At 38.8% G+C, this 17870-nt stretch overlaps 1 protein-coding gene across 4 annotated transcripts in view; it reads left to right on the top strand.

The window, feature by feature from the left end:
* The window catches only part of Robo1 (roundabout guidance receptor 1), a 399556-nt gene that overhangs the window by 231314 nt on the left and 150372 nt on the right, over positions 1-17870 (top strand). For all 4 annotated transcript variants that reach the window (XM_052158079.1, XM_052158077.1, XM_052158080.1 and 1 more), the window contains exon 3: positions 17667-17824. In XM_052158079.1, coding sequence (XP_052014039.1) covers positions 17667-17824 — 158 coding nt within the window. The remainder of the gene's footprint in view (positions 1-17666; positions 17825-17870) is intronic.

Here is a 17870-nt window from a genome sequence, read left to right as displayed (position 1 = left end):
GCTCCAGATGCACAGGCAGCAGCATGTCCCTTGTTGGACATCAAAGGGAGGAGAGGCCCCTGGTCATGGAAAGACTCTATGCAGCAGTGTAGGGGAATACCAGGACAGGGAAGTGGGAGAGGGTTGATTGGAGAACAAGAGGAGGGGAAATGGCTTATGGGATTTGGGGAGGGGGCAAGAAAGGGGACAACATTTGAAACGTAAATAAAGAATATATCTAATTAAAGAAATTTAAAAAATTATCTTTGCCGATGTTTTTGTATCTGAGTAGGTCATTAGATTTTTTTATTTGGTGAATTTATAAGGACTTCATGGTTCAAATACACATGGACCAGTTACTATTACTTCTCTATGGTCTGTAAACACAAAATAAGATACACATTTGAGAAATGTTAGAAGCTCACTTGTTTAGAGCCATTGTGTTTATGTCCTTCATCGCTCTCCATTGCATATCCACATGATCTCTTTACACATCGCTCTCCATTGCATATCCACATGATCTCTTTACACATCACTCTCCATTGCATATCCACATGATCTCTTTACACATCACTCTCCATTGCATATGCACATGATCTCTTTACACATCGCTCTCCATTGCATATCCACATGATCTCTTTACACATCGCTCTCCATTGCATAGCCACATGATCTCTTTACACATCGCTCTCCATTGCATAGCCACATGATCTCTTTACACATCGCTCTCCATTGCATAGCCACATGATCTCTTTACACATCGCTCTCCATTGCATAGCCACATGATCTCTTTACACATCGCTCTCCATTGCATAGCCACATGATCTCTTTACACCATAGTGAACACAAGTCCACAGGCACAAGTAACAAATAGAAATAGAATTGAAGTGGGAGCAACAATGTGGTTTTAATTTTATTATTTTCTGACTTTTGATATTTGGGTCAAAGGCATTCTCTGTTTTAACCATGCCTTAAAAACAAAAACAAAAAGCATCATCTTTCATGTGGCTCAACTTTTTGCTCATCATTAAGACCATGGGATTTCTCCCTGTGGCTATAAGCCAGGATTGTCATGTCCTCATCAATAATCATTAGCAACTCAAAACAGTGATACATTTCTTTTTTTTATAAGAAAATCTGCTTTATTTATTTATGATATATAAGTACACTGTAGCTGTCTTCAGACACCAGAAGAGGCATCAGATCACATGATAGATGGTTGTGAGCTACCATGTGGGTGCTGGGATTTGAACTCAGGACCTTTGGGAGAGCAGTCGGTGCTCTTAACCATTGAGCCATCTCTCCAGCCCCAGTGATACATTTCTTATTTAGTCTTCATTTATTGATTTATTTTGGTTTTTTCCAAGATACAGTTTTTCTTTGAAGCCCTGACTGGACTTGAGCTCAGACATCTGCCTTTATCTGCCTTCTGAGTGCTGGGACTTAAGGCGTACGCCACCACACCACCTAATCATGTCAAATCATTTAGTTTCCTAAAAGATCTATTAAAGGGTCAAGAAAACCTATGAGAAAATGTTTTATAATTACTTTACCAGGAAAATACTTCATCGCATTATTGTTAATTAATAATAGTTTATAGAAATTATAAAATAGAATAATAGAAATTGTCCTGTTTCAAAAACTCATGATTCTATTCTTGTTTAGCTTGTTACAGTTCAGTTCACTTTATAATGGTAGGTACATCAAATTAACTTTGATATCACATACTTACTTCAAAACTCTTGAATTGTTCAGTGAAAATTGTGTTTATAGAAAGCTGTAGCTTTGTTTTTAGAATTGAAACCTTAGTGAATATTTCAAATTCGGTGTTATCAATGTTTCCTTTTCTAATTATTAAAAATTAGGCTAAGAAAATTAGGTACAATTACAAAGCCAGTTCTACATTTTCTTCTAATACTTAATAAGGCTATCTCTAAAATAACTTTTTTCATTTTTGTTGTCTGTGAAAGATTTGCTGATGTTGAAAGAGAACGTATTACAATTGTATCAACAAAGCTAATAAACTACTCATAAAACACTTGTATCAACATATTGCAAATAGAGACAAAATTTTATGATAATCAGACATTATTGAATAGTGCCAAAGACTACAATAGAAACACAACTGTCTTTCAATGCTTAGAGAAATCAAAAGCTTCTTCTTTAATTGTCAAGAAAGTCACAGCTGCTACTTGAAAACTAAAACCATCTACATTTGTTAAATTTACAAAAGATATTGCCACCCCAACTGGGGTCTGCCAAAGGGGAGACTAATCCACAATGATCCCCCAAAAGAGGGAAGCTCACAGCTTCCTTTGTATTGTTGCTGCACCTCAAGTTGCTAATGGTTTTATAGTTATTGACATGGCTCATAGAATATTTTCAAAAGGCTGTCTGTTAACCTGGTCTGAACATTTGTTCTTCCCAATGAGCAGAACTTTTTCACCCTCCAAAGGGGCACCGGGTACCTTTTATCCATTTGGCTAAGTCCCTGTTTGCCACAGTCCCCTTTTCTTGATTGATCCTCTAAGACTCTTTGATTTAAAGACCTCTGGCAGATAATTCTATTTAGCAAACTCAATAAAGGTATTAGTAGTTGACCAGGATTATTTTCCTTTGACTTTTGTGATTAAAACAACAACTCCTAGAAATAGCAGCTCAAAACTTGTGAAATTCCACCAAATTTTGTTGCAAGAAGATAATTGTTACTCATTTGTCAGATCCTGTCCTAGTCAGGCTTTGTGGCTGTGGTTTCTGTTGAGCTGCAGAGGGGCTGCCAGGAAGGTATGTGACTAGAATAGAGGGCTGTTTAGACCTCTGTTTCACATCTGATCCCATAGATTTCAAAGGTGGTTTTTATACGTTCTAGGTTGTTAGCTTCATCTGTATTGTGTGTGTGGCTGTCTGAGAATGTCTGTCTGAGAATGAAAATTATTTCTTACGTCATGACTTTCGCATTTCCATGTCTTCTGCCCCACAATGGAAAGTCGTTTATACTTCTAGATCTTTCTGTGATGCACTTTCAGAGGTGATCAAAGCTTGTGGGCAGCAAGGATAGGACAAGTTACAGTTTCTTGGTCTTCCAGAAGATTCATTAAGGAGGACTGATCAATCAATTGGACCTTTCTGTATATACACATACTGCCCAGGACTAAGAGTGGATGGGAACATGGAACTGGAAAACAAGATGAGGAAGATAAAAGGGTAAAATTTACAAAATAAAGAGATTACGTATGTATAGGGTGGGTTCTTGATGTCCACCAGGTATGTTGATGTCAGGACCCACGCCACACACATACCAGTCTCCAAAGATGCTCAAATATCTCTTGATATCATGGTGCAGCATCTGCATATCACCTACATATGCTGGCAGTGTACTTTGCATCTTCTCTAGATTACTTCTAATACCCATTGTAATGCTATGCAAGTTGTTTATACTGTGATATTTGGCAATAACATGAAAATGGCTATACATACTTGATACAAATTTCAAAATATAAATTTTAAAATTAAATTTATAAGGGGAAGGGAGGGACCCAAAGAGGGGGCAGCAATTAGGATGTAATGTGAATGGATGAATTTAAAATTATTAAGTTTAGTGCAATTTAAATGTATTTTCACTCTGCACTTGGTCAACTATTTGGATGCAAACCCAGAGACACAAAGGGACAAGTCCATCGCTGAATGAGAGGGCGAATCAGGAATCACAGTGCTTCAGTGGACTTGTTTGAAAGGATCACAGAACTCGGAGGGTCAGGGGAGTGTCTGTGCGTGTATGCCTTTGAATGTGCGTGGGTGTGTGCATCTGCTTGGAGGCTTCGGGTCCATAGAGATGTCTCGCTCAGTTGTTCTCCTACTTACTCTTTGCGTGAGGGTCTCTCTCTGACCCTGGAGCTTACTGGGCTTGCTTAGATGGCCTCGCTGGGGAGGGCTGGGTGAGCCACGTTTATGATTTGTTCATTTGTTGCGTTTGAATCCATCTAGGCTTGAGATGACTTTTATTAGTCTTTATCACATAACTGCGGAAACTAACAAACTAGCGTGTGTAAGGTTCAGGAAGCATCAAGAGGTCCATATGCCAAGCTGTCCAAGAAGAGGACAGTCGTGAGCATCTTTTGTCAAGCAGCCTGGATGTCCACTACACCTTCCTCTGCCCATGGTTCAGGCTACCGGTGGAGCTGAATTTTTAAAGCATCAAGACACAACCAGGACCCTCTTTCTGTGTGAGGAAGGTGTCTTCATGGCACAATGTGTTGTCACCATCTCACAAACTGAGCAGGACTACAAGGCATGCCCTGACCTCCTGGTTGTTCCCTATATGTGTTTTGTGCCTGCAGTAAACTCACCTAACACTGAGCTGCTGGTAAGGAGTGGTTGTGGATTACACATTTTGCAGTTTGAAATTTTCCTGAATTGTAGACGTTTTATTTCCACTATGTGATGACAAAAAAAAAGAAAAAAATGGGGGCAGTGGTGGCGCACGCCTTTAATTCCAGCACTTGGGAGGCAGAGGAAGGTGGATTTCTGGGTTCAAGACCAGATTGGTCTACTACAGAGTGAATTCCAGGACAGCCAGAAAAACCCTGTAAGAAAGAAAGAAAGGAAGGAAGGAAGGAAGGAAGGAGGGAGGGAGGGAGGGAGGGAGGGAGGGAAAGAAAGAAAGAAAGAAAGAAAGAAAGAAAGAAAGAAAGAAAGAAAGAAAGAAAGAAAGAAAGAAAAGAAAGAAAAGAAAGAAAGAAAGAAAGAAAGAAAGAAAGAAAGAAAGAAAGAAAGAAAGAAAGAAAGAAAGAAAGAAAGAAAGAAAGGAAAGAAAAAATTGAATTGCTTCAATGTTCAAGAGTATGTGAAACATTTTGACATGGTTGCATATTTTTAATTTTGTTACCATCTTTGATATTTTTCTTTTGCATGTAATACTTCCTAAGGGTGACTAAGTTGAGTCTTGTACAAAGTAGAATTATTGATAAAGCTAGCATCATTAAGGTGATTTATAAAATGATGCCTTTCCTCTCATTTAATCCCTTGTACCTTTAGTGGGAGCTTGTTAGTGTGTTTGCAGTTCTCAGCAAAAAAAAAAAAAAACAAAAACAAAAAAAGGTTCTTAAACCCTGTCAGGCAGAGAGCGGGGAGCTGGTTGAATGCTCTCCCCAAGGGATCTGCAGTGTTAGGACACGCAGCGCTCAGAGCTACACAATTGCACACTTGTTATGGGCCTTGGAGATTGAAAGCCCTGTTAGGTGCTCCCGTTATTATTCTGAAGCCTTGGACAGCCTGCGATAGGGGAAGACCCGAGAAGGAACAGATCTGAGGGCTGTTATGCTCCGAAATGGAAATAGTGATTTAGGGTGGATTGTCACCAATTAAAGACCTTTTTGTTCAAATGGTGTGTTCCCTCTGTGTGCTTTTTAGACTTGGGTTTTTTCCTATCATTGTAAACCTCCCTTTGCGTTTTGGGAGACATGTTATAATTGGCAACCTTAATTATGCTGCACAAAGATACACTGGTGAGGGTTTTTTCTGTTGTTGTTTTTAATCCAATTGCTGTTTTCTCTAGTACTTCACAATTGCTAGGGTGGTTTTAACAAGATCATTTTAAACTGTGAGGATCTTTCTCCCTTGAGACTGTAACCATTGCTAGGCACTCCCCCCTACTCACTAGAAACCTTTGAAATCTGTTAGCATTTCTCCAAAACTTCAATAATAAAGAAACTATGTGTACATTTCTTTCTTTTTTCTTTCTTTCTTTCTTTCTTTCTTTCTTTCTTTCTTTCTTTCTTTCTTTCTTTCTTTCTTTCTTTCTTCCTTCCTTCCTTCCTTCCTTCCTTCCTTCCTTCCTTCCTTCCTTCCTTCCTTCCTTCCTTCCTTCCTTCCTTCCTTCCTTCCTTCCTTCCTTTTAATTTGACAGCCATCGTTTCCCATCAAATATTCTAGTTGGAAAACATTATGGCCTTTCTACAGACCTTTTGTAAAATATGTAAGCCTTTTAATAAAGAGCATGGAAACAGTTGTTGCTGGGATCTAATGTTGTCCTTGTCTAGTGACTCATAACAAAAGCCTTCAGCCCTCCACGGCCTCACTTTGGATCCTTGTTTGTGATGTGGGGTGGTGGCGGTAGAGGCTAGGGAGTTCATGCTTAGCTTGCGTGACTTTGTGAGTACATAAGCTATAGTTGTGTAGGATTACAGAAAGGTGTTATCTTGAGGAGAAGGGAAAAGACGTCTCCACATAGGATTTTAAACTGACAGTGCGTCCTCAGCTGAGTATATTTTGAAATGACACAGGAGTAGAGTTTGTCAACCAACAAGGAGACAGTCTCCGTTCTGGACATTTCCTAGAGGGCCAGTCAAGATTACTGCTAAATGTTCAAGTTTACTAAGAAAAATATCCAGTTTGTTGTAATACACACTGGCTCCCAGCTATACTGCTGTCTGAAAGCTACAGAAAACTATCCATATAAATCATATCAGCTTTTGATGATTGAAACCCTGCCTACTAATTTACTGTGACCACTCAGTGTATGAGTGCTTGCAAAGTCCCTTGAATAGTGTTAACACTTGCTGTGTGTGCCATGGATGGATGTACAGTGGTATTTCTGTGATGTTGTAATTGTTTTTGAATAGTGACTTTCAGGTGCATTTTTAAGTCAGATAAAGTATTTGATGTGCCTCAGATTAGGTTAAAATCAACCATCCTAAAATCATAATATAGTTTAGCTGATTGGGCACATTACCACTTAATAACTGGGCTTTGAAATATTGTAATACAGTCCTTGTTCGTAAAACTCAATCTTGTGTTATAGGGAGCAGAGTTTGAAACCATAATTGTTTAATCAATGAAAAGGACTTATGTTACCCCTAAGCTCTTTCTTTAAAATCAAAATAGCATTTCCTGTACTCTTGCTCTTCCCCGTGGTAGAATTTACCTTGGCATTGTCTGAACACTCACCTATATGTTTAAAGGGCATGCAGGCATCGGTTTTGGCCGATTTCTGCCCACTTCCACCCCTCATGAGGTCAGTTTCATCTTTACCTACAAATGCATCTCCAATTTGTCCCACCCTTGCTCCGAACCTACTTGTAATCCAAGAACACAAGCCCCTGCCCTTTTCCCTCGTTAATGCAACAGCCTTTTAACTGTTTTATCCCTCTCCATTCTTACTTCCATGTCATGTTCATTCACAGAGCAGCCAGAATGAGCATCTCAGTATGACAGATACACCACAAAACTGCTGTCTGGGTCTTCAGGGTTCTTACGGGATATGACGTAAAAACCAGCTCCTTACGTAGGCTGCCATGCCCCCAGCATGATGGCTCCACCTCTCTCTGCCAAACTCATGCCGCATCATCATCAACTTGGCCCATCACACGGGGCTGCGTCTCTTAAAATTCCTTCACAGTGCCAGGTGTCCAATTCCTCACAGATTACCTCCTCTTCTTCAGTGTACTTCCGTAAGTTTATTTTTTAGGCTTTGGTTCACCTCTTCCTTCCTCAAAGCCCCTTTACCTCCCTTACAACTTCTGTTTGTTATAAACCTTCCACATAGCCTCCTACCCTTGACTTCCTGCCTTGTATCACAATAATGTATATATATGCAATATATTACATAATATAATATGCACAATAATACATATAATAATTGTATACCTGTACACATAAATATATGTGTGTTCATTTATAGTAATATACAGTTAATAATTGTTTATTTATTATGACATATTTCCCATAGCGTTCACTTAAATATTGTCTGTTGGCCTCCCTTTATCTCCGAACTTCAGGAGAATAGGACTCATGCTGTCGCCATTTTATACCTAACATCCGGTGCACACATAGTGCGTGGTAAACCTTGACGGACGTTTACTGTATCTTCTCCACTGCTCAGAGCAGCGTTGTCACGGAAGTGATTGTGGAGTTGACCTTCAGCTGGAGGCAGGCAGTGAATGCAGAAGAATATTCTTTTGCTTAAGGACTCTTTGAGTGCGGGATACTAAATATAAAGTTGGTTTTATGGGAGAAAGAAAGAATGGCCGCCTGTCTTGCTCTAATCAGGGTCCCGTAGCTCAGATATCCCCGTTTCGTCTGTGTTGTTTTAACCCTGCCAGGGTATCCCTGAGTGTGACTTTCACTCCAGCACCTAGACGCCCTCATCAATGACATTCTTTGTCCTCCTTCCACAGTTGTACTGGCAGCTGAGAAATTTGGCAGTTCCTTACCCAGTGACTAATAGCAATACTTCTTTGTAGATGTAATGCCCCATAAAAATGGCAAGTCCTGTATAAACATTAAATAATTAGTTTTCATAATAACCCTATCGAGATAGAGCGTAAAACTCGCGGTCCGTGTGTGAATAACTGACTCATTGTGGGTCTACTTATCACAGTCACAAGGTTCTGCAAGGAGCACTGGTAATTCTGAAATGCGCCACTTCTGTTTTCTAACTCATACGTGTCACAGGCCAATAAATTCCTGCCTCCTAAGTGAGGCATTTTTCGGTAGTAAATTAATTTCACTCACACTTTATATTCAAGTGTGTTAGATACATGCACATCAAGTAGGTTACCGACAGTTTCAACATAAAGGACATGAGTTAGCCACTTGGCTTTCCTCTTTCAATATTACGTATTTTTATGTTACCCCAGACTTTCTAATCTGCAGGGGCTTAGCTATTTAAAAGTCTATTCTTATGAATGTCCGCTTTTCTCTGGAATGCGTTACAGATGTTCACTTTGGCCTAGCATGACAAAACCGACCTATCGTTTGATTCTATGAATTGGTGCCATTGTTATAAGGGCTGGGGGTGGGGGGGAGGCTTATCCTAGGCCACAGAGTGGGAGGCATCTCAATGTTGTCCAGGCTTCTACAAAATGGAACTAGAGATCACAAGTAAGTGCAGTCTGAAAGTTGATTTTTGCCCCTCATACAAAAGTTCTTAGTTTTTTTTTTTTCCCTGATATATCATAATGGCGGGGGGATAGCCAAGAACAAACATGGCCCCAGTACTGTAGCCCACAAGAACCCAATGGCGGGAACATTCCCATGGGTTCACTTAGCTGTCTCCCTCTGTGTACCTTATGTAAAGAACAGATTAGCACCCATTACTTTTATTCTTTTTATTTTTATTTTCTATATTCTTTGTCTACATTCCAAATGATTTCCCCTTTCCCAGTTCCCCCTCTCGTAAACCTTCTTCTCTCCACCCATTCTCCAATCACCTCTCTCCTTTTTCTCTGTCCTGATACTCCCCTCCAATGCTAGATCAAGCCTTACCAGGATCAGGACCCTCTCCTTACTTCTTCATGGGAGTCATTTTATATGCTAATTGTGCCTTGGGTATTCAGAGCTTCTGGGCTAATTGATATCCACTGATCAGAGATTGCATTCCATGTGTATTCTTTTGTGATTGGGTTTCCTCCCTTAGGATGATATTTTCCATATCCAACCATTTGCCTAAAAATTTCGTGAATTCATTGTTTTTAATTGCTTAGTAGTATTCCATTGTGTAAATATACCACATTTTCTGTATCCATTCCTCCACTGAGGGACATCTGGGTTCTTTCCAGCTTCTGGCTATTATAAATAAGGCTGCTATGAATTTAATGGAGCATGTGTGTTTATTGCATGCCAGGGAATCCTTTGGGTATATGCCCAGGAGAGGTATAGCAGGGTCCTCCGGAAGTGTCATGTCCCGTTTTCTGAGGAACTGCCAGACTGACTTCCAGATATTGAAGTCCTCATCCTCACCAACACCTGCTGTCTCCTGAGTTTTTAACCTTAGCCATTCTGACTGGTGTGAGGTGAAATCTCAGGGTTGTTTTGATTTGCATTTCTTAAGGTGCTTCTCAGCCATCTGAATTTCTTCAGGTGAAAATTCTTTGTTTAGTTCTGCATCCCATTTTTAATAGGGTTATTTGGTTCCCTGGGGTCTAACTTCTTGAGTTCTTTGTATATATTGGATATTAGCCCTCTATCAGATGTATGGTTGTTGAAAAATCTTTTTCCAATTTGCTGGTTGCCATTTTGCCCTTTTAACAATGTCCTTTGCCTTACAGAAACTTTGTAATTTTATGAGGTCCCATTTGTCAATTCTTGATCTTAGAGCATAAGCTATTGGTGTTCTGTTCAGGACCTTTTCCCCTGTGCCCATGTCCTCAAGGGTCTTCCCCAGTTTCTTTTCTATTAGTTTCAGAGTGTCTGGCTTTATGTGGAGGTCCTTGATCCACTTGGAGTTGAGTTTAGTACATGGAGATAAGAATGGATCAATTCACATTCTTCTGCATGCTGACCTCCAGTTGAACCAGCATCATTTGTTGAAAAGGCTATCTTTTTTCCACTGGACGTTTTCCTCTTCTTTGTTGAAGATCAAGTGACCATAGGTGTGTGGATTCATTTCTGGGTCCTCAATTCTATTCCACTGGTCTACTTGCCTGTCACTGTACCAATACCATGCAGTTTTTAACACTATTGCTCTGTAGTATTGCTTGAGGTCTGGGATACCGAATCTCCCAGAAGTTCTTTTACTGTTGAGAATAGTTTTAGCTATCCTGGGTTTTTTGTTATTTCAGATGAATTTGAGAATTGCTTTTTCTAACTCTGTGAAGAACTGAGTTGGGATTTTGATGGGGATTGCATTGAATCTCTATATTGCTTCTGGCAAGATGGGCATTTTAACTGTATTAATCCTGTCAACAGGCTGAGGTCATGAAACAGGAAGCATTACTTTTATTCTGATAGCATATCTCTTTCTGTGTGCACTGATTTCCCCTCCCGTTCCTAAGACTAACTGATATGCGCTATCTTCCAGCACCAGACGACTTTACAAATACACAATTTTTAAGTAAAAAGTAAACTTCTTTCCCAGAATGGAGATTCAGCAGCTTCTGAAATCCCAGACCCTCCAGCCTTTGGGAAAGGAGTGCCTCTTCAGCATCTCACACCCCACCCCCAACTCCACCCCACCTCACCCCCTGCCCCCCAGTCTTAACCGAAGCAAAATGTATCATTCTCAAATAAAGTGGCATGCATCGAACCCACTCGCAGAAGATGACATAGTTGAGGAAGAAGGCCCATGGGTGGATGCCATGTCAACATTAAAAATGGAATGTTGTTTAGAAAGCATTTCTGTTAGCTCAGTGCCCTACTCAGATCTGATCTTTGAAGGTAATGTTTGAGAAAAGAATGTCATTAATATCATTATAAGGCAGTGACTACACAGGAGCATCCACCACTGAATGGGGAATTAGTTCACACCCTGTCCCTTTCATTCTCATACTGAATGTCACATCTTTTTGTGTATGTAGACTAGTTAAAGTTCAAATTTGATCATTTACTTAAGAATATGTTGAGATATTTAAATCTTTTTGTTGGCTATGACTTCTCAACAAACAGTTAGGAAAACAAACAGTTTAGATATCCCTGTGCATTCCTGCACAGCTCCCAAAGTATATCTGTTCATTCAAAATAACCTGCAGGAAATCCTATTCAATTTCTATTTTTGACAAGGATTTGGGAGGGGGGAGGGTTGTTCTGGCCTGCATGTATGTGTGTGTCTGTGTCTGTGTGTGTGTTTGTATGTGTGTGTGTGTTTGTGCATGTGTTTGTGTGTTTGTATGTGTGTATCTGTGTGTGTTTGTCTATGTCTGTATATGTTTGTATGTGTGTGCATCTGTGTATGTGTGTGTTTGTATGTGTATGTCTGTGTATGTGTGTTTGTGTGTCTGTGTGTGTGTGTGTGTGTGTATGTATTTTATTTGTGAGACGATGCATGTGGGTGAGTGTCTATGCTTCTGAGAGCAAAGAAATCCCCAGGGTCATTCCTTCTGTGCCATTCACCTTGCTTTAGGAGACATTATTTCTCACTGGCCCAGACCTCACTCATGGTGTTTGCTTGGCTGCCTGGCCCGTGAGCCTCAGGAATCTGCCTATTTCTACATGCCAATGAGATTATAACCACACACCACCATGCGTTTTTATGTGGATAATGGGGATCAATCTCATGTCTCCACACTTGTAAAGTAGGCGTACTATTCAGTGAGTCATCTCCCTAACCGAAGACTGTTTGATGATATATATCATATTTTTATCTTGTATTAGAAAAATTGAAGAGCTTTATTGCATATTTGCCAGGCACAACATTTTATAAAGTTGAGTTATTTATACACTACTCCAAATTGAAATATAGTTAATAATTTTGAGGAAATAGAGTGTTTTACTCAACATAGGCATATACAGCTACAAGTTAGCCATTAAGTGCATACTTTCTAACTTGTTTTCTTCTCCAGTCCCCTCCACCTTTTGTTTCTTCTCTCCCCATAAACACAATTTCTTAGTTGCCTCGTAGTGTCATTGATAAGATTTCCTTTTGTGGGAGAAAAATAGATCTCACGACTGTGTGTTGCCTCCTTTTGTTTTGTCCCAAAATACCCGGGGTTCTCATTAAAATGCCTATGTTTAATTAAAATGCTTATTATTGTACAGCCTGTTCAGTTGGGTTTTTGGTTGGAATAAACCGTTGACGGGAAGTAACACATCATATGCATTCTGGATAATGAATGCTGATTCTCAACGTGCTGTTCAAAATGTGAAGAGGTCCCTTCCAAGCATGGCAGAATCTGGGGACAGAATGTCATCAGAGGATAGCCATATGACTGTCGGGGGGGGGGGGGGGATTTCTCCGTGAACTTCTGTTCCATTGGAAAGAAGCTGAAATATTAGTTAAATTATGATACTTAAGGATTGGAATGGCAAATAGTGTTCAAAGAAGACTGATAGACAAGCCACTCGGTGGAGAATTTTCTTTTGTGACTGGAGAGCTGATTGAGGCTTGGCCTTGATTCTCTGAACATTCCCCTTTTGTGTCACGAGGACAGTAATCTCACTTTATTCTGGTTTCTATGAGGATTATATGAGTTGAGAGTGAGCAGTTGACACATATTAATCTCCTGTGCTGCTAAGATTACCACTATATTACATTTTTTCATTGGTTTGGTGGCATGTTTCTCTCCCTCAAAGAATCCTAGGTTTTTAGATTCTCATTTTAAATGTTGATTTTATTTGATTCCACTTTATTATGAAATGGGTGTTTTTCCCACCTGTAGGTCTGTGTTCCTCTTGTATATTTGGTGCTGCAGACTCCAAAAAGGACAGAAGATGGCTTCGGATCCCTGATATTAGACTTACCAGTGGTTCCGAGTCGTTGCATGGGTACTGGGAACCTAACTCGGGTCTTCTCCAGTCCCAAACCTCTTTTATATTTATTTATTTATATAAATTTATATAATTATATTTATTTATATATATTTATATAAATATTTAAAATATTTATTTATTTATTCATTTGTTCATTTTCTCTCTCACACCCATCTGGGTTGTTCATGCATGGAGGTCAGAGGGCAACAGAAGTCAGTTTCTTCTCATTTCTCCATCTGTGATCTAGAGAAGGAACTCAGGTCGTCCAGCAGCAGCTCTCCCCATGAAGCCATTTCAGCCACACCTAATTCCTTCATTTCTAAGACAAGAACTTTAAAGGGCACATGGTCAGGTTCCTAGCAGCACTGAGAGGACATGGTTTAGGAAACATTATTTCTCATATTATTTTATGTGGATAATGGGGATCAATCTCATGTCTCTACACTTGTACAGTAGGCGTACTATTCAGTGAGTCAACTCCCTAACCGAAGACTGTTTGATGATATATATCATATTTTTATCTTGTATTAGAAAAATTGGAGAGCTTCATAGCATATTTGCGAGGCACAACATTTGTAATTAGGGCAGATATCTTATGTCAAATAATTAATTTTGAAATTAAATAACAGTTCCTAGTGCAAGTTGGTGAAGTTGAAGGCCTGTGGTTCATAGTTGTGCAGTATGTGGTTAGGGAATAAAGAGACTCGGAGATGTTCTTCAAAGTACTAGGACAGGGGACTTATAAGAACTGGTGTGAAGACTTATACGACCACTTATAGGAGTGTATACATGTGGGAAAGACAAAGAGAGAATTGTGCTTTATAGTACAGCGGTGAGAATAGATAGCTTTTTGTCTTCCTTTATTTTTCAAGACAAAAACGAAGGTAACACGTTAGATGTTGGGATTCTCCAGTCTTGGCCTATCAGCAGACTTCCTGGGTTTCATTTGCTCCTTGTAATGGGAAGGATTGGATATTACCAATCTCCTGCCTGTCCTAAAATAATTCTCCTTCTTTCAGTTTTAAAGCTTGGTGCAGTGTTCTCCAAGAGTGTTATGCAAATACTGACCCTTCCATACACATGAAATTTATTTCTTTGCCTTTTCTCTTAGCTTTTCCATGTGATGTGGAAACAATTCAGATACACCACTGGTATGATTTGTTTGGTTTTGGTTTTGGTTTTTCACAAAATGTTAGTAGTTATTTTGTTCATCGTTTATAATTAGTACAATGAGTAAATACACCCGTGACACTGAGCCTGACACCGTGAGGATTTTTGGGACCCATGTGTATTTTTGGGACCCATGTGTGGATAGATGACACTGACTCTTTCATGTTTGCTCTGACCAACATATACGTGCCATGACATATGTGAACCCACATACATACACATAGATAACGTGAAATGTGATGAAAAACTTAGCCAAAACCTGTTTAATGGTATTCAGAAACAGAAATGCTTATAAGCTTCATTTTGCTTTAAAGGAGTTATTAGATAGAGTTAACCACTTTCGCAAAACCAAACTTCAGGGGAATGGCTGATGCTGTGCCTTCTTTTATTTAACAAAGTAAAAGCCCCGGAGAGCTTGTTAACTAAATGTGCACCAGCCCATATACGCAGGAGCTAAGGTGTGCAAACAGGAAGAGGAGAGCCATGGCTTCAACAGCAGGTTCCACCGGATCAGAACTTTGTTGGTTTTTTAAATATTTATCTATTTACTTAATTATTTAATGTGTATGAGAGCTGTGTCTTCACACAAACCACATGAGGGAATCAACTCTCATTACAGATGGTCATGAGCCACCATGTGCTTTCTGGGAATTGAACTCAGGACTTCTGGAACAGCAGCCAGTGCTCTTGACCACTGAGCCATCTCTCCAGCCCCGATCAGCCATTTCTTAATTGAAACAGCTAGAAGGATGAATGTTGTTTATTCATTTCAAATTAATATCATAGTTTATTTTGAAAATTGAATTATTTTTTAAAAATTTTATAGTAGGCATACAAATCAGGTACCCTGTATAAACGGAGAAAAAGACAAATTTTTAAAAGATCTATGACTTGGACTTCCTGAGGGTTTTAGGTATTTTTCTACCAAGATGCTCCCAGTCAGTTGAATTTAATTTTTAATTACTTACATATGTACATAGGGTTTTTAATTGGACAGCTTAATTAAAATAATGTCACTTAATAATATGACATATAATATTTTCCTCCAAAGGAAAATTTCATGACAAATATAGGTAAGAAATATTATTTTTATAGAAGAAGGAAAAGTCTTAAATTCATATTTTTATGAAACATTGCCTATAGCCATATGTATTACTGGATTTTTATACTTAACAGCTGCAAAAATAATTACATGAGCATTATCTAAGCAACAGTCTTTAATGGATTATGCTTTATTAGTTTTCTATTATACACTGCGAAAGCAGACCAAATCATATGATAGGCAGTGAGTACAACTTGACTAATCTTAAACCTTTGATATTTCCATAAGACATTTTACTATTTGTTGGCTTTTTAGAGATATGATCCTCATTAATAAATAAGATAAAGTATGGTCGAGATTGTTTTAGTGTCTCACTTAGAAACATTGTAGTATTTACTTTCATTTGAAAGCTATTTTCTTTCGCTTGTTTTAGGGGTCTTAAAGCATTTCGGGGGTGTTGTCCCTGATTAGTGACATGATCCCGTAAGGGAGTTGGCTGCTTGTTAAGGCCAGTTAATTTCTATAAACTTTACATTTTGTTTATTTTACATTCTTAACGCCTAATAACAGCATAGTTTAGAAATGGTGAAAGCCTTCAAGCTCTGCTTATTTCTTTACTGAGCCTATGGAGAGGTCTCCCTCCAGCAAAATGCACTTTGTATCTGTGCTATTTTAAGATTGTATAGTATGAAAGTTACCACTGCAAAGAGTCGCTGCCAGCCGCAGTCTCTTTTCCTCTCACTATTCTTTCCAAAGATAGGAAGAAGTTGTTTCAGGATAGGAAGTTGTTGGTAGGAAAAACCCAATTTGGCATGAGTACTTTGGATTTACCAGATGCATGAATATGGCTGGCCCACAAAGGGAAGGAAAGAAAGGAAAGGAGGGAAAGTATAAACTATTGGGTGCCAGTTAGTTAATTCCAGGCTAGGAGAGCAAAGTTTAAGGTTGATTCTATTTTGACTGATGGTTTGAGCACAAATTTTCAGTATCCTAATTTCTCATCCATTAGAGCATTTTTAAAAGCCACATGGGTGAAAATGTATCCAGTGCAACACACAACGGCAGTTTTTAAAATTCTATTCAGTAGGTTTTTGTTTAAAGATAAACACCATTCAACTCCAGATTTATGTGTTTAACTTACAAATAAACATTTTAAGTGTTCCCTTAATTTACTTTATGAGGACGGTTCACATCTTATTCCACACAGGATAAAGGAAAATACGCGTGGGAAACTTAACCATTTATTGGACTTTGTGATGATGTGTATGTTGTCTTCCATGCTTTGTAATTTAAAATGCAGGATATAAATAATGTACATAAGATTACCTAGTAAGGAACACGCTTGTGATTTTAAAGCTTGCTGATGATGGCATGTAATTCAGAATCTCCTGATATTATTGAGGTATTGAGGACCATTTCCCTGCTGGAACTTTTTTTTTTTATTTTAGAGCACATTATTTAATTTCCCACATTTTCCCTACAGACACTAAGTAAATAATAACTTTTTTTTACATATACAGTATACTTACTGTCTAGTTGAGATGACAAGAATTGATTATTTGCTCCTTTAAAATATAGAGTTTTCAGCAGAAAAAAAGATTAATACTCTTATTTCATTCTAAATAGGTGTATGGATTTAATAAAACACTGACTAACAAAAATAACTTTGGATATAAATTCTGATGTTGTTAGTTATAACTTGTATATTCTAACTCCTTCCTGTCCACTGATTAAAAACCAAAAACACTGATTTTGAAGTCATTGGCAAATGTGTGCATGAAGTTTCCATAGTGACTATATTCAAATTATATTGGTTATACAGTTTTCTATAAATCTAAATATCTATTAAATCATTTAGATAGATGCTTCAAAATATCTTCATTCATATTTTTTGTTTTTGTGTGCGTAATTGATATAATAGTAGAAAGCATTGTCCTGAAGTTTTCTGTTAAGTAATGGATTCAGTTATTGTCAGTGTATGCAAGAGAGAAATATACGTGGTGGGCAGAAATTCATGCAGTTCAGATGAAATGCTAACTGTCAGGGCAAAAAGCAGCAGAGCGCACATGCTTGCTGGCCTGTGAAGAACAAGAAATAATCCTCTCAGAGGATGCTCACGGGACAAGTCCTTTTTGTAAGTGGCAGATGCTGGTAATAGATGGGAGTTCTTCAAGCTACCCTGAGATAGCTATGAGCGGAAGTATATTCTAATAAATGTCACTATTGCTGAAGCTCAGAGATAAGGACTGCATATTTCATTACTGAATGTGATGATTTAATCTTGTCCCTACAGTTCTACGGGATGACTTCAGACAAAACCCTTCAGACGTCATGGTGGCGGTAGGTGAGCCTGCTGTGATGGAATGCCAGCCTCCTCGGGGCCATCCAGAGCCCACCATCTCCTGGAAAAAGGACGGCTCTCCCCTGGATGATAAAGATGAAAGGATCACTGTGAGTACTGACTCCAGGGGCAGGGACCATCTGCAGGATACTTGTG

Source organism: Apodemus sylvaticus, chromosome 15, assembly GCF_947179515.1.
Source record: "Apodemus sylvaticus chromosome 15, mApoSyl1.1, whole genome shotgun sequence".
Lineage (NCBI taxonomy): Eukaryota > Metazoa > Chordata > Mammalia > Rodentia > Muridae > Apodemus > Apodemus sylvaticus.
This window is presented reverse-complemented; position numbering and strand designations above follow the sequence as displayed.